The sequence below is a fragment of the Rhinoraja longicauda genome, chromosome 14, assembly GCF_053455715.1.
Source record: "Rhinoraja longicauda isolate Sanriku21f chromosome 14, sRhiLon1.1, whole genome shotgun sequence".
NCBI classification, from domain to species: Eukaryota; Metazoa; Chordata; class Chondrichthyes; order Rajiformes; family Arhynchobatidae; genus Rhinoraja; species Rhinoraja longicauda.
Genome location: NC_135966.1, coordinates 44,708,022 through 44,731,242, shown reverse-complemented (window position 1 = coordinate 44,731,242; position 23,221 = coordinate 44,708,022). Strand labels below are relative to the sequence as shown.

Genomic DNA, 23,221 nt, shown 5'->3' with positions numbered 1-23,221 from the left:
TGGAGTACTGTGTGCAGTTTTGGTCTCCAAATTTGAGGAAGGATATTCTTGCTATGGAGGGCGTGCAGCGTAGGTTCACTAGGTTAATTCCCGGAATGGCGGGACTGTCGTATGTTGAAAGGCTGGAGCGATTGGGCTTGTATACACTGGAATTTAGAAGGATGAGGGGGGATCTTATTGAAACATATAAGATAATTAGGGGATTGGACACATTAGAGGCAGATAACATGTTCCCAATGTTAGGGGAGTCCAGAACAAGGGGCCACAGTTTGAGAATAAGGGGTAGGCCATTTAGAACGGAGATGAGGAAGAACTTTTTCAGTCAGAGGGTGGTGAAGGTGTGGAATTCTCTGCCTCAGAAGGCAGTGGAGGCCAGTTCGTTGGATGCTTTCAAGAGAGAGCTGGATAGAGCTCTTGAGGATAGCGGAGTGAGGGGGTATGGGGAGAAGGCAGGAACGGGGTACTGATTGAGTGATCAGCCATGATCGCATTGAATGGCGGTGCTGGCTCGAAGGGCTGAATGGCCTACTCCTGCACCTATTGTCTATTGTCTATTGTCTATTGTCTATTGTCGACCCGAAACGTCACCCATTCCTTCTATCCAGAGATGCTGCCTGTCCCGCTGAGTTACTCCAGCATTTTGTGTCCATCTTCAGTTTAAACCAACATCTGCGGTTCCTTCCGACAACAATCTACCGATCCAAATGTCTTTCAAATTTGTTATTGTACCTGCTTCAACCACTTCCTCCGGCAGCTCGTTCCACATATATACACCCGGCAGCATTGTTGGGCCTATATTTGTTCACAGCTGCCTAAACGCATGAATTTCTGAAAGGCTGGCGAGGCATCAGATGTGAAAGACAAATGTGTTGCACTGACCTCAAGCACTTAATTGGTGATATTTTTGACCACCACTGGGCTCTGATTGATATGACATCAAGAGACAGTTAAATTAACTACTTCTCTTTGACAGTCTTTGCAGGAGAGGGGTTTTGGGCACTGAATAATTTGATATGACTTGTACACTGACGTCCACAAATTATTTTTTTGACCATCCGTCAGTTGGCTGTCCCTGCAGTGAGTGGAATCTCGCTCCTTGCAGCCTCACCCCCATCACCCACCAAACAAGCAGCAAAAAGACATGTTTTATTTGGTTCACGTGGTACATTTCACCTATCTTTAAAGTTACCAGAATTGTGGAAAAGGACTGTTTCCCTGACATAGAAACATAGAAAATAGGTGCAGGAGTAGGCCATTCGGCCCTTCGAGCCTGCACCGCCATTCAATATGATCATGGCTGATCATCCAGCTCAGTAACCTGTACCTGCCTTCTTTCCATACCCCCTGATCCCTTTAGCCACAGGGGCCACATCTAACTCCCTCTTAAATATAGCCAATGAACTGGCCTCAACTACCTTCTGTGGCAGAGAATTCCACAGACTCACCACTCTCTGTGTGAAGAAATGTTTTCTCATCTCGGTCCTAAAAGACTTCCCCCTTATCCTTAAGCTGTGACCCCTGGTTCTGGACTTCCCCAACATCGGGAACAATCTTCCCGCATCTAGCCTCTCCAACCCCTTAAGAATGTTATATGTTTCTATAAGATCCCCCCTCAGTCTTCTAAATTCCAGCGAGTATAAGCCTAGTCTATCCAGTCTTTCTTCATATGAAAGTCCTGCCATCCCAGGGATCAATCTGGTGAACCTTCTCTGTACTCCCTCTAAGGCTAGAATGTCTTTACTCAGATTAGGAGACCAAAACTGCACACAATACTCCAGGTGCGGTCTCACCAAGGCCCTGTACAACTGCAGCAGAACCTCCCTGCTCCTACACTCAAATCTTCTTGCTATGAATGCTAACTTACCATTCGCTTTCTTCACTGCCTGCTGCACCTGCACGCTTGCTTTCAATGACTGGTGCACCATGACACCCAGGTCACGTTGCATCTCCCTTTTTCCTAATTGGCCACCATTCAGGTAATACTCTGCTTTCTGTTCTTGCCGCCAAAGTGGATAACCTCACATTTATCCACATTATATTGCATCTGCCATGCATTTGCCCACTCGCCTAATCTATCCAAGTCACTCTGCAGCCTCCTAGCATCTCCTCGCAGCTAACACTGCCACCCAGCTTCGTGTCATCCGCAAACTTAGAGATGTTGCATTCAATTCCCTCGTCCAAATCATTAATATATATTGTAAATAACTGGGGTCCCAGCACTGAGCCTTGCGGTACCCCCCTAGTCACTGCCTGCCATTCCAAAAAGGACCCGTTTATTCCTACTCTTTGCTTTCTTTTTTTTTTTTTTTTTTTTGAAAAGCATATGTACAAATCGAAATAAGAAAAAACACATTTGTTACAAAGTTCTTACATAGCTTCAATTTTTAAATTTTTGAAGAGAGAAAGTAAAAATAAAAATATAAAACTATAAACTTGGGGAGAGAGAGTAAGAGGGTTAAAAAAAAAAAAAAGGATCTAACAATAAAAATTAACGGGAGTAGATCCGGGAGACAAAAACCACAGCTGTACATCCAACCCCCAACTCAAGTTTCAACTTTTTATTTAAATTTTTTTTATTTTAGTCCTGTGCCAAACCCATTTACTTTTCTAAAAATTCAATAAATGGAGACCATATTTTTAAAAATAACTCAGGTTTGTCGATTAAGGCAAACCTTATTTTTTCCAAATGCAGGGTCTCTGTCATTTCCATAGTCCACATTTTAATTGTGGGGGTTATTGGTTTTTTCCAAAATTTAAGTATTAGTTTTTTCGCAGTTATTAGACTGTAATCAAGAAAATGTACCTGACTTACTGTAAAATTTGTAGTATGTTCTGATAATCCTAATATAATTAATTTTGGGTCCATATCTAATTTTTTATTAATAACTTTAGAAACTATTTTAAAAATCTCCAACCAGAAGTTTTGCATTTTTATACAAGTTACGAAAATATGAGTTAAATTAGCTTCTTGAAATTGACATTTATCACACATAGGAGAGATACTAGGAAAAATCCTATTTAATTTCGTCTTCGAATAATGTAATCTATGTATTATTTTAAATTGTATTAAGGAATGTCTAGTATTCAATGAACATTGATGTATATGTTGTAAACTTTCATCCCATATATCTTGCATTATAAATTGATTCAATTCGTCCTCCCATGCTCGTCTATAAGATTCTGATGACGGAATGTCAATGTCAAGGAGAATATTGTAAATAAAAGATATTAATTTATTTGAGTTATAATGTCGATTCAGGCATACATCAAGTGTTTCTGGATCTCTAAACTTATATTCTTGCATGTGTGATTTTACATAATCTCTAAGTTGTAAATATCTAAAATAATTATTAACATGTAATCCGTACTTCTGCTGTAACTCCTGAAACGAAAGAAAAGTTCCCTTATGATAAAGATCTCCCACCCTTTTGATTCCATAACTTTTCCATTGAGCAAAGCCTCTATCTAAGACAGACGGTTTAAAAGAAGGATTATTCGCAATAGGAAGGAAAACAGATAATTTACTCAATTTTAACGTAAGCTTTAATTGTTTTCAGGTACGGATAACACTATGTATAATGGGATTACCTCCATATGTTTTTTTATTTAAATTTATTGGAGCTAAGAGGATCGCACCAATATCGAATGGTAAACAATCCTCTTTCTCCATCTTTAACCAATCCGGTTGTTGATCAGAATCATCCAACCAGCAGGTTATATTTTTAATATTAACCGCCCAATAATAAAATAAAAAGTTAGGTAAAGCAATTCCTCCATTAATTTTAGACTTACATAAGTGTCTTTTATTTATTCTATGAGTCTTGTAGTCCCAAATAAAATTAGTAACAGTTGAATCAATTTTTTAAAAAAACTTTTTTGGATGGTAGATCGGAATTGCTTGAAATAAGTATAGTAGCTGTGGAAGAAAGATCATCTTTATAGCATTACTACGACCAACTAATGATATAGGAAGTGTTTTCCAAAATTGGATATTTCTGTGTAATTTAGCAAGTAAAGGAGGAAAATTTGATTTAAATAAAGAAGTATATTTCCTAGTCACGTAAATTCCAAGATATTTAAACTTTTCATAGGCAATTTTGAAAGGAAATTGTTGAAGTATGGCCGGATTATGCTCCATTATTGGCATAATTTCACTTTTATACCAGTTAATTCTATAACCTGAAAATGAACCAAATTGAGTTATGAGATTTAATAAATTCGGAATGCTAATTTCTGGCTTTGTAATATATATTAATACATCATCCGCATATAAAGAAATTTTATTGGTTGTATGTTTAGTGTTGTAGCCATAAATATCTGAATTTGATCTAATACTCTCAGCAAGTGGTTCTATAATAAGGGCAAATAAAAGTGGTGATAGTGGACATCCTTGTCTACAACCCCTAGCTAAATGAAATTTAGATGACAGCATTTGATTAGTTAATATTCTAGCTGTTGGGGATGTATATAAAAGTTTCACCCATGCACAAAAATTTTCACCTAGTTGAAATTTTTCCATCACTGAGAAAAGATAGGGCCATTCTACTTGATCAAATGCTTTTTCAGCATCTAGCGAGATGATTGCTAAATCTTCATTTAATAGTCTATTTGAATAAATTATATTAAACAAGCGTCTCAAGTTGAAAAATGAATATCGTTTGGCTATAAAGCCTGATTGATCGGGGTGTATCAATTTGTCTATAACTAGACTTAATCTCTGAGCTAAGATTTTCGCTAATATCTTCTGATCAGTATTTAAAAGAGCTATCGCCCTATACGAACCAGGGTCTTCAGAATCCTTATCTTTTTTAGGAATGAGGATTATTGTTGATTCAGTCAGAGTTTGTGGCAATCTCTGTTGTTTAAAGGCGTGACTATATACAGTTTGCAAACGTGGAGAGATCAAACCACTGAATTTTTTATAAAATTCATTATTTAAGCCATCAGGGCCAGGAGTCTTCCCATTTTTCATGGATTTAATAGTCTCTTCAACGTCTTTCATAGTTATTTCTGCGCCCAGTAAATTTCTATCACTCACATTCAAACCAGGAAGGTTACATTCCTGCAAAAACTTTTGCATCTGCGCAGAAGTATCTGTTATTTTTGATGAATATAATGACTGATAAAATTGCAAAAATCTCTGATTAATATCCTTAGGTAGTTTAAGCAAATCTCCATTTTCTGATCTAATTTTATGAATTGTAGAATCATCTTCTAATTTACGGAGTTGACGTGCTAGCAATTTCTGTGGTTTATCTCCAAATTCAAAATGTTTTTGTTTAGTATATTGAAAAAGCCTTAAAATATGAGCTGAAAGGATATAATTTAACTTATATTTGAGAACTGCAATTTTATTATGTATTTCAATAGAGGGAGCGATGGCATTTGTTATGTCTAACTGTCTTATCTGACTTTCCAGGTCATTCTGTTCAGCTCGGTTCTTCTTGTTTTGAGACGCTTGAAAAGCAATAATACATCCTCTCACAAACGCTTTAAATGTTTCCCAAAGCAGGGACGCAGGTGTTTCAGGAAGGTCATTTGCGTTAAAAAAAATCTCAAATTGCGATTTAAGATAGTCATAACATGCTTTTTCATTTAAGATTTGCGGATTAAATCTCCAATTAGTCTGTTTCCCCGTTACTCCTTGGAGTTTTACCCTAAATGTTAAAGGGGCATGATCGGATATAATAATATTATGATATTTTGAATTATACGTATAAGGAATAAGTTTGGAGTCCACCAAGAAATAATCAATTCTTGAATAAGTTTTATGCACAGGTGAATAAAATGAATACTCTCGGCCTGAAGGATTATCAATCCTCCAAACATCTTTTATATTTGCATTATTTATATAAGAGTTTAATAATTCACACGACTTGGATTTTGTTTTCCTTTGAGTTGAAGATCTATCCAAATAAGGATCTAATGTACAATTTAAATCTCCTCCAATTATCAAGTTATATTGTCCAAATTCTGGAATGGTATGGTATTAAATATATATTTTTTAAATAACGGATTATCAAAATTTGGTGCGTAGACATTCACCAATATCAATTTTGTAGAATATAGTTCTCCCACTAATATAACATATCGACTATAGAGGAAGTATTTATAAATGGTATACCCTTACGAATTAAAATAGCAACACCTCTTGATTTAAAGGGAAACGATGAGTGAAATACTTTATCAATCCATTTGCCTTTCAGTCTATTATGTGCTACATTTTTTAGATGAGTTTCCTGAAGGAACATTATGTCTGCATCAATAGATTTTAAATGTGAAAGTACTTTACCTCTTTTAATTGGTTCATTAACACCCTTGACATTCCAACTACAAAATGTAATACCTTTAACCCCTGTTTTCCTAATAGAATCTTGCATCTTAACCGATAAATGGTCTATAATAAAGCAAATGGTCTGGCACCCGGACTACAACATTTTTCTTGAATGAGGGGTGGATGATCTTTTGTACAGCGTAGAGTGCCTCCCGGAAATATCTCCCAAAAGTATATAATTTCTGAAAAATGACATGATAATAAAAGTTAAATCTAAAAAAAAAATCAATATATAAAAGGTTAAAAGAGTGCAGGAAAAAAGAAGAGACAACTAAAACTACAACTACAATTAGTGCAGTTAGTGTTAGCCACCCGAAGGTGGCAAAAAATCTAAGGACTTCCGTGAGATGTAAAAAAAAATTAATACTAGCTCCGTTTTTTAACACAGTTATTATTTGTTTTTTGTTTTTTTTAAAAAGAGAGATAAACGGGGCAGGCCCGAAACTAATTAGTCTATAATAAATCGATTTTTCTATCTAAAGTGTATTAATTAAGTATTCAAAGTAAGGTTTACATAAATCAAATATTACTTATACTTCTTATTAGTGATGATTAATAAAAATATATATGTTTTTTAATTAATAATTATTAGTTACGGTTAATATACGTATAGTATATACACTAAACTTAAATCTTTGAATTTTAATATTTTTAAAGTCCAATTAGATGTCTGCCAATTAAGATAGCCGTGAAATCATAATCAAGCCTTCAGCGACCTTTCGATCTCCCGAGCAAATTCCAGTGCTTTATTATAGTCAGTAAAAAAGGATTCTTTTTGATTGTAGGTCACTCGGAGTTTTGCTGGATACAACATACCAAATCTGAGCGCTGGGATCTTCTTAAGAATAGATCTTGTCTCATTAAACAGTGCTCTTTTCTTAACCACCTCAAAGGGGTAATCTCTGAAGATGCGAATCTCATCGCCTCGGAATGATAAAGCTCTGTACTAGCAATTCTTGACAGCATATCTTCTAAAACGTGAGCATTATGCACCCTCAGAATCAAATGTCTTGGAGGCGCATTAGCACCTGGCCGTGCTCTCAGTGCTCTATGGGCTCGATCCAGCAAGGGCTTTGAATCCATTTTCAAAACTTCCTGTAATAACTCAGCAGTAAAATCACGAACGTTTTTATCTTTTTCTTTGCCTTCTTTAACTCCAAGGATTCTTAAATTTTGTCGTTTTGAATGACCCTCTAAGTCAGTACATTTTTCGGTTAATCTCATCAATAAATCAGAAAGACGCTGAGTCTCCGACAATACTACTTTTGTAGTTTCAGCACTCGTCTCGGCTAAAGTTTCCAACTCACCTATAGCCTCATCATGTTGTTCTATTGACGCGGTGATATGGTTCAGCTTACCAGAAAAATCAGAGTCCAACTTTTGTAACTTGGAGGTTACTTCCTCCATGTGTTCATTCATAATTACACACATTTCAGCCTTTGATTTATCCAACTGCTCCTTAATAGTAGATAGTATTTCCCCCTTCATTCCTTTAAGGGAAACTAATTCAGCTTTCATCTCTTGTAATTCAACTGTCATATTTACCACTTGAGACTTCATATCTGAAAGCTCCTCACCCACAACGCTGCGAAATTCTTCCAATCCAATTTTTTTAGGCTGTGGATTCCGGGTTGTTCGTTTGGCAGTTTCTTCCTGACCCGCTGCTGAGGTTTGAGCTGTAGCAGAGGCTTCCATCTGGCTTGATTCTTCTTCTTCCACGGGTCTTGTTCTAACCGTTCCTTTTTTAACGGTTTTTAACGGGGGGGTGCGACTTGTCGACATTTACTTTTAAAAGTCGCGATCTGATGATGTCACCCACCCTTCGTTGAAAATTGCCGGTAAGTTGCAACGGGCCCGTCCCGTTCCTCTCTTCCTAAATCGGAATGTTCACGGAGCTAGTTGACGTGCGACTTGTTCAGTCCATAACGCCACCGGAAGTCTTTGCTTTCTGTCCGACAACCAATTCTCTATCCACCTCAACACTGAACCCCCAATACCGTGTGCTTTAAGTTTGTACCCCAATCTCCTATGTGGGACCTTGTCGAAGGCCTTCTGAAAGTCCAGATATAACACATCGACTGGTTCTCCCTTATCCACTCTACTAGTTACATCCTCGAAAAATTCTATAGGACTCGTCAGACACGATTTGCCTTTCATAAATCCATGCTGACTTTGTCCGATGATTTCACCACTTTCCAAATGTGATGCTATCCCATCTTTAATAACTGACTCTAGCATTTTCCCCACTACCGATGTTAGGCTAACTGGTCTATAATTCCCCGTTTTCTCTCTCCCTCCCTTTTTGAAAAGTGGGGTTACATTAGCTACCCTCCAATCCTCAGGATAGCCACAAACACTCCAATAGGACAAGCTCCCACACTCCAAACACGTACAGGTTTGTAGGTTAATTGGCTTGGTGTAAATGTAAATTATCCCTAGTATGTGTATAATGTGATAGTGTGCGGGGACCGCTGGCCGCACGGACTCAGTGGGCCGAAGGGCCTGTTTCCACGCTATATCTCTAAACTAAACTAAAAGTAAACTAAGGAGCGGAATACAGAATAGTGCTGAACTACCATCTACCTCGTTGGTGACCCTCGACCTATCCTTGATCGAACTTTAGTATAAGAAAATAACTGCAGATGCTGGTACAAATCGAACTTTGCTAGCTTTATCTTGCCCTAAACGTTATTCCCTTATCATGTATCTATACAGGTAAATGGCTCGATTGTAATCATGTATTGTCTTTCTGCTGACTGGATAGCGCGCAACAAAAGCTTTTCACTGTACCTCGGTACACGTGACAATAAACCAAACTGGTAATACTTCCGATGTTTTCTGGGCCAAGGCTTCCCAACGGGTGAAGAGCTGGGAAAGAGGAATGTAAATGTGTTTATTTCACCAAATACAGTGAAGTTATTACTCGGCACCAGATGTTACTTCATTCCAGAAGGGCGAGCAACCAAGAGCACTGGTAGAGAGCTGGGAGTGGGTGCAGTGCGGTCATGCTGTTGAGAAGGGTGAGAGAGTGCAGGGATGGCCAAGGAGCAGAATGAGTGAGCAAGCATGAGCAGAGGATGCATAATTAGGATAATATTTTTAAAGAGTTTGGGTTCATAGGTTAGATTGATTGTGGGATTGCAGACATTGGGAACATCGATGATTGTCGGGAGATCAGCAGTTTCAGTCTTTTGGGGTAGATTGGGGATTGATGATTTTGAGATCAGTAATCTGGAGAAGACATTGAGGTGATGGGGTATGGTGATTTACAGGGAGGCTAGAGAGGTACAGGGACCTCCTTGGAGAATTCCTTCCATTCCTGAGAATTGATCATAACACCAACAGGCCACTAATTGGAAATATGACTGTGAACTGTTCCCACCCAGCAGAAGATGCCTGTAGCCCTACAGCAGCTGGTAAATCTATACCACCGGTCTCCAAAACGCTTGAGTTCCCAAACATATGGGATGCACATAACTCAGGCGCGTGTAAGATGGGGATGGCCTGTAATTATGAAGGTATTAAAATCTACTTTAGAGACGACAGGGGGAGGGGGAACAGCCAATAATCACTGGGAGGTCAGGTTGAGGGTAATGGGAGGAGTTAGAAGCAAAATGTGTGGTTAGGTATCACAAGGGAGAGGGTCACTGATTGTGGGGAAATTCATATTGGTGGCATGGGGAAGGCAGCTTAGAGCAGTAGTCAAAAGGAGATCAAGGAATTGATGAATCTAGAATCGCCAGTGATCCTTGGTGAATGTGGTGGGGCCCCTTGGTGATTATGTGGGAAATGGAAATGGTGAGGGGGAAGGGGGCAGTCTTGGAGGGAGACTGGAGATTTAATAAGCGCACGTCCTTTGGGAATGGGTGGTGTTCACAGGGAGGCTTGGAAATGTGGACATTGATGGATCATTAATGAAGACTGGTATTTGGAGGGCAGAGATCATAAAATGTGAAGGCTAATGAGCTTGGGAGAGTGGGAAGCCAGTGGAGGCAGAGAGGTTGTAAGGGGTGGTGATCATCGTGATAGTGGAGAGATTAAAGCTTCCATGATATGATGGTTGGTGGGAGGGGAAGAGTAGTGATCTCAGGGAGATCAGAGATGAGAGGACAATGGGAGATCATGGTCGGGTATCTGTGATCAAATGGAGATCAGGTAGAGGAGGTCCTACTGCAAGATGGCTCCAAAATGTAACAACACTTTGCGTGCTCTTCCCAGAGAAGGATCTACTATCCAACACAATTGTTCTACTTTTCAAAATCTTTTTTCTACCTGTAAACATTGCACCATTTGTCATTTTTTTATTGCCAAGAAACTGATGGCAGAACTTTCATATGAAGAAAGACTGGATAGACTAGGCTTATACTCGCTGGAATTTAGAAGACTGAGGAGGGATCTTATTGAAACATATAAAATTCTTAAGGGGTTGGAGAGGCTAGATGCGGGAAGATTGTTACCGATGTTGGGGAAGTCCAGAACCAGGGGTCACAGCTTAAGGATAAGGGGGAAGTCTTTTAGGACCGAGATGAGAAAACATTTCTTCACACAGAGAGTGGTGAGTCTGTGGAATTCTCTGCCACAGAAGGTAGTTGAGGCCAGTTCATTGGCTATATTTAAGAGGGATTTAGATGTGGCCCTTGTGGCTAAAGGGATCAGGGGGTATGGAGAGAAGGCAGGTGCAGGTTACTGAGCTGGATGATCAGCCATGATCATATTGAATGGCGGTGCAGGCTCGATGGGCCGAATGGCCTACTCCTGCACCTATTTTCTATGTTTCTATGATGTGCTACAATGTCCTACACTGCCAAAAACTATCTTTTTCCTATTGTACTTGAGTTTGAACTGATTGTGGCTGTGTGTGGTATATCTGATCTGTTTGCAGAGCATGCAAAATAAAGCCTTTCACTGTACCTCAGTACATGTGACAATAATAAACAAACCTAAACCAAAACTTACAGCAGACAGCACTGACAACAGAGAGATCTAATCATGTGCTAACAGACCTGTGGACATTGAGATCAGGTGAGAGTCCAAGGCAGACCAGGGCATCATGTTGAAGTGATGCAGATTTTACAGCTGTGCACTTCTCATTGACTATGCCCAGTTGCCACCCTATGTTGGTCCTCACCCTTGTAGTTCTATCCCCATATCTTTTCGAGGCAATATGCAGAATCCTACTCTCAAAGGCTTCTCCATTCAGGAATTTCACAGCCATGCATAACATTGTCATCAGATGCCCATCTTTAAAAGGCCATGGGGAAGTGTATTGAACAGAAAGTCCTGGCTGTTGTGTGCCCACTGGCAGCTGAAGGTGTTGGCCCAAGGCTAGGAGATTAGTTTCTGTCCAACCTAGATCAGCTCTTGGTTAGAGAAACAACATCCGGGCCCCTGTGCTCTTCCAAATCCGATCCAGTTGATTGCACAAGAACAGTGCATTTAGACAAGCATGAGAGGCATGGATAGGTAGATTGCCAATATCTGTTTCCTATGGTCAAGGTATCCAAAACTGGATTGAGGGGTAAATTCTTCACACTGAGTAGTTAGTAGCTGGAATGAGCTACTAGAGAATGTGGTGAAAGCAGGAACAGTAACAATATTTAAGAACAGGTACTTGAATGAGCAAAGCCCAGCAGGATATGGAATTAATGCAGGCAAGTGGGATTTGAATAGGTAGGCATGTTGGTCAGCAGAGATGCAGTGGTCTGTATATTGCACCACTCTGTGACTATGAACCATACTGCTGGGAAATACACTCTCAGGACATCACAAAGGGCTTTAAGTTAAATACGTGCTTTATAAATTATAGTCACAGAAAGAACAGTTCACAGCTCACACAGATCTATGAACATTAGTTGCATTAGGTTAGAACATCTTAAGGCCATTGGACAACACGAGGTTCTGATGTTGTGCCATATCAAACTCTTCTGCAGTAGTAGATCTAAAGGCAAACCCTCTGGTGCAAGAACAGCTCACAACTCATCTCTGAATGCCAGTGAACATGACAGAGAAAAACTCATGAACAGACTATAATTGGCACCAGGAACTGCCAGCAGTCCACAGTGTCTGCATACCACAGGTCATTTGTTCTCCTCACACCATCGAGCTGAAAACTAATGTTAGCATCACAGAAAATCCTACTTCCCAGCACAAACTGAGCAGAGAGAGAGATAGTTTAGTTTAGAGTTACAGGGTGACGTTTCGGGTCGAGACCTTCAGACCTGTAACTTCTATACTGTAACAAGTAGGTTCTCAGCCTTCAGGACTTACACTCATGGATGCAGATGATAACATCCATGCTTATAACCGTGATATGGCTAAAGTTGGGAAAGGTGCAATCCCTTTGGAATGTTGGAAGGGATGGGGAGTAGTGGTGGAAAATTTGGGAACCACAATGGATGTTGTAAATTGCGGAAGCTGGTGGAATGGATGGCAAAACAAGGGGAGAGAGCAGAAATGTGTAAATGCAAAGGCCACTTTATCGAGACACAAGAGACTGCAGCTACTGAAATCTTGTCGACATTTAGGCTGAGATGCAGGGTTTCGGCCTGAAAGGTCGACAATTCCTTCACCCCCACAGATGCTGCTCGATCTACTGATATAGATAGAATCCGGTCAATCAGGATAGCAAGAGGAGAGGGTTACACTGTGATGAGGGTTACAAAGCTTGGCGGAAGTAAGATGACATTTTCAGGCAGAGATGGAAAAACTGAGAGAATGGAATAGAGTCTTTGGGTGAGTTGGGTTGGGACCAAGCGCAGTTGTTAACTCTAGAGGTTAGTGGCTAATGTTGGACATTGACTGAAACCTGTCTGCAGAAATGATGATTGAGGTGGGCGGAGTCAGAAATGGAATGCGTGATGGTGAATGAAGAGTGCAAAATTGCAACAAACCAGATGACATTTTTAACTTCAGAGCAAGAACAGGAGACAGCCATCATGTAGGATTGAGATAGCACAAGGTTGAGTTACTGGACTAGTTTCCAGTGGTATGAATATTAATTTCTCTAATTTCAAGTAACCCATGAATTCCTAGCTGATCTCAGCTTAAGAAGATAAAAATATACTTTAGTTTCAATATTCTCATCAGAATAAAATTCAGCAACTGGAAAGTTATAATATCACAGGCAGATTCTAATGACATTGCTTGCATAAGATTGACTTTGCTGATCCTTTTATATATTCAAAACTTCTAATGATGAAGAGAAATCACCCAAGCCTGCAGACTGTGAAAATTACAGGTGCGTGTTTTAATTGTGATGCCTGTAAATCAGATTTACTCAGCAACCTCATTACATACCAGTCATCGTATCACCTAGCGACACGGTGGCACAGCGGTAGAGTTGCTGCCTTACAGCGCTTGCAGAACCAGAGTCCTGGGTTCGATCCTGACTACGGGTGTTGTCTGTACGGAGTTTGTACGTTCTCCCCGTGACCACGCGGGTTTTTCCGTGATCTTCGGTTTCCATCCACACTCCAAAGACGTACAGGTTTGTAGATTAATTGGCTTCGTATAAATGTAAATTGGCCCTAGTGTGTGTAGGAAAGTGTTAATGTGCGTCACCCATTCCTTCTCTCCAGAGATGCTGCCTGTCCTGCTGAGTTACTCGAGCATTTTATGTCTACCTACTTGTTATAGACATCTCCTTGGGCCTGGAGAATTTGGAGTGGGAGGGAAATGATGCAGCAATAAAAACCAGCAACATAGGTATGGCTAAGAAAGAGATCCAGCTGAGGGGATGAGCAGCTTGGATCTAAATATGAATTATGAACCCACACAGGTAATGATGTCTGAATTATAATCTGCCATGTGTGGTGGTAGGCAGTATATAGGACTGTTCGGTACTTTGTCTAGGGTGACCACAGTGGTGCAATGGTAGAGTTGCTGCCTTACAGCGCTGTCTGTACGGAATTTGTACGTTCTCCCCGTGACCGCATGGGTTTTCTCTGCGATCTTTGGTTTCCTCCCACACTCCAAACACATGCAGGTTTGTAGGTTAATTGGCTTGGTGTATATGCAAATTATCCCTAGTGTGTGTGGGATAATTAATGTGCGGGGATCGCTGGTCGGTGTTGACTCGGTTAGCCGAAGAGCCTGTTAACGTGCTGTGTCTCTAAACTAAACTAAACACGTGACAGCACTTGTGTACTGCCTAGGTTGTATGCAAAACAAAGCTTTTCACTGTATCTGGGTACCCTCGGTACATGTGACAATAAAGTATCATTCATTCATTCATTCATTCATTTATTTATGTGAGCGACAAGCAAACTGGTCAATAAGAAACATACCTCAGTGCATGAGGCATTGGCAGTAAAAGTTACAGGATGTACAGTTGTTGGCTACAGATTCAGCTGAGTCAACATGGTTTTGTGACAGAAATAGTATTTGACAAATTGTAAAGAGTATTTGAGGATAAAAATAGTACGGTGAATAAAGGTAAATGTGTTTGGATTTCCAAAGACATTTGATGAGGTCACTTCTCTGGATATGATATTTGTGGTGGGTAATAATACTGTATTAGCATGGACAGGGAATTGGAAAACTAACAAAATAAAGTTTGGGAGAAATGGGTTACTTTCAGGTTGGCAAGATGTAACTAGTTGCTGCTGTAAAGATCGACACTGAGACCTCAGCAATTTCTAATCTACATCAATGTCCTAGATGAAGGGATTGCAGCTATTGTAGCCAAAAGCATTGTTCTTTGGTATTTGGGAATTTCTAATGAAGCCTACCATTTTTGCCCATCCCGTAAGCCCAAAGGAGATGGTGGTGAGCCATCATCTTGAATTGCAGCAGTCCTTCAAGAGAAGGTATTCCCACAGAGCTGTTGGAAAGTGAAAATAAGAGTGACAATGTGTTTCCAAGGGATGACTCGGAGGGGGATTGGCTGGAGGTGGTGCTCGCATGCATCTGCTGCATCACAGGTTTTGTGTTATGTTTAGTTTAGTTGAGAGATACAGTGCGGAAACAGGCCCTTCAGCCCACCAAGTCCACACTGACCAGCGATCCCCACACATTAACACTGCCCTACACACGCTGGGGACAATTTTACATTTATACCAAGCCAATTAACCTACAAACCTGTACGTCTTTGCAGTGTGGGTGGAAACTGAAGATCTTGGAGAAAACCCACGAGGTCACGGGGGGAAACTCCCGTAGTCAGGATCGAACAGACAGGCACCCATAGTCAGGATCGATCCCGGGTCTCTGGGCCTGTAAGGCAGTAGCTCTACCGCTACGCCACCATGCCGCCAGTTATGTTATATTAAATTGCAGCGTTGCTGTGAGCAGCTAAATGAATCCCTGCTACTTATACTTCTTATGTTCTTGTCTTTGGGAGAGTAGTCTACGTGAGTAATGGTGGTGCATTTTGTGGATGGTACACACTGTAGCCAAGGTGAATCTGTTGTGGACAGAATAAATGATGAGGGTGCCAGATGAATGGATTGCTTTGTCTACTTCTTGAGTGGTGGTAGAGCTGCACCTATCTGGGGAAGTGGAGAATATTCCATCACACTCCTTGCTAGTATCTTGTAGATGAAAGAAATACTTTGGGGTGTGAGAACGAAAGCCACTTACTGCAGGATACCCAGCCTCTGACCCGCTCTTGTAGCCACAGTATCAGCTTCCGTTCAAAGCTGACTCCTAATATGGTGATGGTATGTCTAGGGAGGAACTGTTGATGCTGGTTTACACCGAAGATAGACACAAAATGCTGAAGTAACTCATCGGAACAGGCAGCATCTCTGGATAGAAGGATCTATCTGTGGTGATGGTACTACTTGGTGATGCTAAACCCATTGAATATCAGGTGTAAGTAGTATAAGAAAATAACTGCAGATGCTGGTACAAATCGAAGGTATTTATTCACAAAATACTGGAGTAACTAGGCAGGTCAGGCAGCATCTCTGGAGAGAAGGAATGGATGACGTTTCAGGTCGAGACCCTTCTTCAGACTGGTCTCGACCCGAAACATCACCCATTCCTTCTCTCCTGTAACTCTCTTGTTGGAGATGATCATTACTCAGTACTTTTGTGCCTTGAGGACTTTGAATGGACTTTCCAAATGACTTTGTTCATGATTCAAAAGAAGTGAGAAAACAAGATAATGGAGATAATGGGGAATGAGTGGCACAATATTTGACAGAGTGTAATATGGGGATATAAGGTCATCCACTGTTGGAGGACAAATACAAATGCATCAGATTGTTTTAGTGGAGAGACAGCAAAATGCTGCTGTACAGAGAAATGGGAATATCTTCACAACAAATCAGCATGCTGTGAGAGTAAATCAATAGGAAGGAAAATGAATGGTCACCTTTGGTGCAAAAGTGATTCAGTACAAAAGCACAGCTGCCTTGCAGCTGTAGAGTTTTGGTCTTATTTTAGGAGCAGTATACCTGCATTGGATAAAGTTCAGAGTCATTACATTCAGGAGCAAAACTCAAAGTGCTGGAGGAACTCAGCTGGTCAGGCAGTATCAGTGGAGGGAATGAACAAGAGACGTTTCCGGTCAGGAATCTTCTTCAGAATGAAGTACGGCTTTGGACTCAAAGCATTCCCTCCACAGATGTTGCCTAGCCCACGGAGTTCCTTCAGCACTTTCTGTCTGGCTCATGATTTCAGCACCTGCAGTTACTCGCATCTCCATCATTACTTTCATGCCACTAATGAAGAGATTATAAAAGTGGAAAGGTTGAGTATATTGTTCCAATACTCAGACTACTTTTTAAGAATGAGAAATTACCTTTTTGAAATGTACAGGCTGGATTGTACAGGTAGGATTTAATCAGGAGGATGTATCCTCTTATGGGGTCAAGAACATGGGCTGAATTTACATTGAAGTCATGATATCCATGGAGTGTGGGCTGTGTCTCATTGAGTTGAGTTTATCTATTGTCACGTGTAATAAGGTACAGTGAAAATCTTTAGCATCCTTACAGCATTAACACCATTGCAGCATTAACACCATTGCAGCATTAACACCATTGTGTAGCGACCATAGAGAATGGTCCAGGTCGTCGAACCCTCGGATTGGCCAGCGAGGTCACGTGTGAACGCGACCATGGGGATTGGTCCAGGGAGCGACATCGCTGATTGGCCAGCGATGTCATGTGCGCGTTTGGCGCCCGAAATAGTTAGTTCGGCGAAGTCTTCGAAGAAGACAGTAAGTTTTTGATGGTTGTCCTTTACCTTGTTGTTTAACTCTGTATTCGAATATTGCGGCTGCAATAAACTTCTTCTACAACCAACAAGTTTCCGGACTCGCCATAATTGCAGCATTAACACCATTGCAGCTTTCGCATCATTGCAACATTAACACCATTGGAAAATTAAAACCATTGCAGCATTAACACCTTGGCCAGCATCCTTACAAATGCAGAAAATCAATTCTACCTCTGGAGAGGAATGACGAATTGCTCCTGCTTTCCTCCCTCTTACAAGATTCATCTTTCCTCTTATCTGTTCTTCCTCAACCTCTTCTTGTTCTTGCTCAACCTCCAAAGACGTACAGGTTTGTAGGTTAATTGGCTTGGTATAAATGTAAAATTGTCCCTAGTGTGTGTAGGAGGGCAGTGTTAATGTGCGCGGATCGCTAGTCGGTGCGGACTCGATGGGCCTGTTTCCACGCTGTATCTCTAAACTGAACTAAACTGAACTAAACTCTTTTCTCCACTGGAAAATTTTCATCAGATCCGGTGAAATATTGTTCATCACTACATTGACACTGTTTATCTCACCAGTGACCTGCTCAGTATGTATTGCATTTCCTGTGCCTTTTATTTAGGATTTGCAGCAATCACAAATGTCTCCACATAATGGGTAGGGCAAGGATTGTTATCTGACTACTGTGAGTCCACATAATTAATGCCAGTTTCAGGGTGAGATATCCCCAACTTCTACAAAGACAATTTGATCATCTGTATTTTACCAGTTGACATTCTGTGTGTTAATCATCTGTTTTTTAATCTGAACCTTTCCAGGGCACGTGCACATTACTGACTTCAACATTGCGGCAATGGTGAAGGAGGAGAAAGAAGCCACGTCTATTGCAGGCACAAAGCCGTACATGGGTAAGTGTGGGTGCTTATGGATGGGCAGAATGGAGAAAAGCCCTTGCATTTACATAGTACCTGCCTTGACTTCAGGAGAAAACATTCTGCAGCTATTCACAGAAGAATCTTTGCTGAGAGCTGGGTCGAGCTGATGCCATTCATTTTGGAGAGTAAAATTGAAGGAAAAATGGGATTAAGGGAAAATTCATTATTTCTATTTTCCCATCTGATTTCCCAATTCTCTTAAGGCAGTGTTTCCCAAAGTGGGGTACGTGTACCCCCAGTAGTATGCGAAAGGTCTTCAGGAGGTACGCGGCAATTTTCAGCTATGTACCACTGAAGCATAGATTCATTATTAGAAAAAATATACCGTGGTTACGAATTATTTTATACATACATATATGCAAATAAATTATACATTTTGTATGAATTCTCCTCCTCAAGTTGTGATAGCTGCTGCATTTGGGTAGTTTGCAGACTGCCGTGCCACAACTCGCAAATTTTCATTTTCTCGTTTTGCGGCAACTTGTAAATCGTTTTTTTAGCCCTTAAATTCTCAATTATGGATCACTGGTTAAAAAAAGGGTGTATAAAATGCACAAAAGAGAGCAATAAGGAAGATAGAAGTAGCCGCAGACAACGAGAAAACGTCGATATATCTGGACCAGATGAATGTAATGAAATTGAGAAGGGTGTGTGTGCCACTTGACATCTCTAAAGGACCGACGAAGAAGATGGCGAAGAAACTTTGTAAGTACGATGCAAATTACTTGTAATATGGATTTTCATGGACGGGAGATGAAGATGAACCGGCTCCATTATGTAGGAAAATAACTGCAGATGCTGGTACAAATCGAGGGAACACAAAACTCTGGAGTAACTCAGCAGGTCAGGCAGCATCTAGGAGAGAAGGAATGGGTGACGTTTCGGGTTGAGACCCTTCTTCAGACTGATGAAATAGTCCAAAGAAGGGTCTCGACCCGAAACGTCACCCATTCCTTCTCTCCTAGATGCTGCCTGACCTGCTGAGTTACTCCAGCATTTTGTGATACCTTCGGCTCCATTATGTGTCATTTGTCATGAAATTTTAACAAATGAGAGTATGAAGCCTTCCAACTTGAAGCGCCATTTTGAATCGAAACATATCGAGTACAAAGACAAACCTGTAGAATTTTTTCGAGAATAAACTTAAAGATTTTTTTAAAACTCAGAAAATAATGTGGGCCCTGACAAGAAGTGAGAATAAAAAAATCCTTATTAGCTTCATATATGGTGTTGCTCTTAATAGTGATAAATGGCACACCGGAGACAATTGGCAAAACTTTGGTCAAGCCTGCAGCAAAGATAATGGCAAAAGTTATGATCGGAGATGACGCAAAAAGATCTTTTGATCTTATTTGTCTCTCAAATAATACTGTTTATCAAAGAATCACCAAAATGGCTGAAAATATAAAACAAATATTGTCTGACATCCGTCAGAATCGTTGTTATGCATTACAGGCGGACAAATCCACTGACATTGCGAATTTTGCAAATCTTTTGGTGTTCGTTAGGTATGAAAAAGACCAAAAACTTCATGACGACCTTTTAATTTGCCAACCTTTGCCAGAATTTACAACTGGAGAAGAAATCTTTAACATTATGAAAGAATTTATGCAACAAAACAAACTTGATTGGAAGCGTTGTGTTGGAATGAGCACAGACGGAGCGAAGGCCATGGTCGGATGTAAACAGGAGCTTGTTTCAAGGATTAAAACTATTGCACTAGATGTAAAATTGACACACTGTTGCATACACAGAGAGGCTTTGGCTACACATATGATGGCTGCAGACCTAAAAAAAGTTCTAGACGAAGCAGTGAAAATCATAAATTATATTAAAGGACGTCTGTTAAATGCCCGACTTTTCTCACAACTGTGCAGAAATGGGTAGTAATCATACCCAACTACATTTCCATACTGAGGTTCGTTGGCTTTCTCGTGGAAAAGTGTTGACTCATTTATTTGAACTCTGAATGATCTACTGTTTTTTTGTAATGAAAGCTGTGAATTGAAAGAATGTTTACAAGACTGGAGATGGCTGTCAATTAACATATCTGGCAGACTTATTTTCTGTGTTAAATAATCTTAATTATTGGCCTTACAAGGCAAGAAAATTTCTATATTTCATGTTCGAGATAAAGTGAGCGCCACAGTGGCTAAATTGAAGTTGTGGCAAAAGCGAGTTGTTCATGGAGAAGTGGACTCTTTTCCATCTCTTCATGAATTACAGACAAGTTTGAGTGAACAAATTGAAGACAGTGTGAGGATTATTATAATAGAGCATTTACAGAGTTTACAGATGAATCTAGAAAAGTATTTCCCTAAATTGGACATAGATATTGAGTGGATAAGATACCCATTCAACATCAATCAATCAGTGCCAACAGGTCTGTCACAAACAGAAGAAGAACAACTTTTGGAACTAGCTTCTGATGGATTCTGAAAAAACAAATATAAAGAGAACACATTATCTTCATTTTGGTTACAAACAAAAAATGAATTTCCAGAATTATCAGATAAAGCCCTGAAGTTCATGTTTCCATTTCCAAGCTCATACCTGTGTGAAGTTGGATTTTCACCCCTTGTGGACATTAAAACGAAGAGTCTGAAGAAGGGTCTCGACCCGAAACATCACCCATTCCTTCTCTCCCGAGATGCTGCCTGACCTGCTGAGTTACTCCAGCATTTTGTGAAATAAATACCTTCGATTTGTACCAGCATCTGCAGTTATTTTCTTACAAGACAAAGAAGAGGAACTGCATATTAGATGTCGAACCGCAACTGAGGTTGAAATTAACAACTACAGGGCCAAATTTTGCCAAAATATTTTCCCAGCATAAGCAATTTCATCCTTCACATTGATGATAAATTATTTTAATTAAAATTTTATTTAATGGATACTTTATTAATTTTATTCTAGTAATTATACATTATATTATAGAAAACTTTTGTTTACATGCAAACCTTAATCCAAAATAAAAATGTATCCAATTTTTATCGACTTTTACAATGAAATACGATTGTTTTTAACGAGGGGTACAAGATGCTTATGAAAATTTACGAAGGGGTACACGGCTATCAAAACTTTGGGAATCACTGTCTTAAGGGAATCTTCCATCACGCTGTGTCACTGTCCTTATTTACTCTCGTTCCATACCTAAATTCATACATCTGAAATAGGTTTTGAACTTCATCAAGTTAATATCACTCTGTTACCCAAAACCTTCCTTATTATGCGGTTACTTTTTAATCATGAGTCATGAACATTATTATATTTTAAATCGTCCAGTCCGTTCACAGCACAATGTTCTGCACAGCTGCCTCAAATGTATTTCATGCTCATTTTAAAACCCATATTTCCTAAATTTGACTTTGCAATTGTGTAAGAAGATTAAAAGTTGTCCATGATTCACGCATTGTCTCTTTTCACAAGATCCCTTTATTCCTTGGCTGTCTCTTTGTCCAAAAGTGTAATCATTGTTCAGGCACTCATAGACTTCTACCACCAAAGGTTTATTTCCATCAATATTTGTTAACTCCACACAAACTGATCCTCCTTGCTGATTTTCTGGGCCAGGTCTCTTTCCCATTGCTTATTCAATGCCATCCTTTATTTTCAGAGCTACCCACCTTATTTTCCCTTCAAGCCTTCCTGTTGAAATATTAAGTACTCCAGAATATTTGGTTACCAGTGTGGTCATCTTGCAGCTATGCTTCTGTAAAGACTGTTAGGTCACACACACTTGTGCACATTAAACATGACCTCTTCTCCGTTGTTATGAAAGCTATGCACCTTCAGAGAAATAGTTTTAACTTTGACCCTTCCTTGTACACTCCAATTATCATTCGTTGTGTCACTACACAGCAGTGTATTATTAACCTCTTTAAGTTCCTAACATTCCCCTTACTTGAACCCTACTTCAAGTTAGGGTTCAATTTCAACCCTACTCCCCTCAGTCTACCACCCACCACCACCCCCAATCATCACTTTAATTTAAAGTTGCAGCACGATTGATGTAAGACCCATTCATATGTTCATGTGATAGGAGCACAATTAGGCCATTTGGCCCATCACGATGGCTGATCTAACTCCCTCCTAACCCCATTCTCCTGCCTTCCCCAAACCCCTGACACCTGTACTAATCAACCCTACTATTCCAAGGAAGCACTTCCCTCCTTCCTCACCTCTGGCCCAGTGAGCCCACTAGCTCTCACACATCTGAGCTATGCATTCAACCCTTTGATCTCCATCATCCTATTTCCGATTTGCAAATGGCCAGAGATTTTTTTACCAATGTTTTTCTGCTTGTTAATTGTAGATTGTAGATACTCATTCTGCCCCAGTAGAATCTCTTAGTTCTATCTCTTGAGTTGGTTCATGCATGGACCCTAATGGCAGGATCCTCCCCTTCCCATTCCTGCTTTCTGTCGCCACCGTGAGGAGATGTCGTGAACCCTGACTGTGGGCAGCCACCACTGTCTCCAGCACAGAGAACATTTTCTGTCACCTTGGTAAGCTGGCCCTGACACGGTGACTTTCCATTTCACTACACCCGCTGGTGTGCCCTGCTCCACCTGCTGAGTTACTGCTCATACTTTGCACACAGCTGTCTGCATGTCTACTCAACTCAAGCTGCCTGCCCACTCTAAATCTACACAAGACTGGGTGCCATTGTGCTTGAAGGTTGCAAGTACACAAAATGTGAAGGGCTGTTGGAAGCAGGAGAGCTCTGAACCATTTAAATATTGTAAAGACACAAGAATCAGCAGTTGCTGGAATCTGCATTGTTTTT

General features: G+C 40.2%; 1 protein-coding gene across 4 annotated transcripts in view; it reads left to right on the top strand.

Moving 5' to 3' along the window:
* LOC144600241 (serine/threonine-protein kinase 32A-like) overlaps nucleotides 1-23,221 on the top strand; it is a 299,488-nt gene that overhangs the window by 207,357 nt on the left and 68,910 nt on the right. For all 4 annotated transcript variants that reach the window (XM_078411793.1, XM_078411792.1, XM_078411794.1 and 1 more), the window contains one exon: nucleotides 18,316-18,405. In XM_078411793.1, coding sequence (XP_078267919.1) covers nucleotides 18,316-18,405 — 90 coding nt within the window. The remainder of the gene's footprint in view (nucleotides 1-18,315; nucleotides 18,406-23,221) is intronic.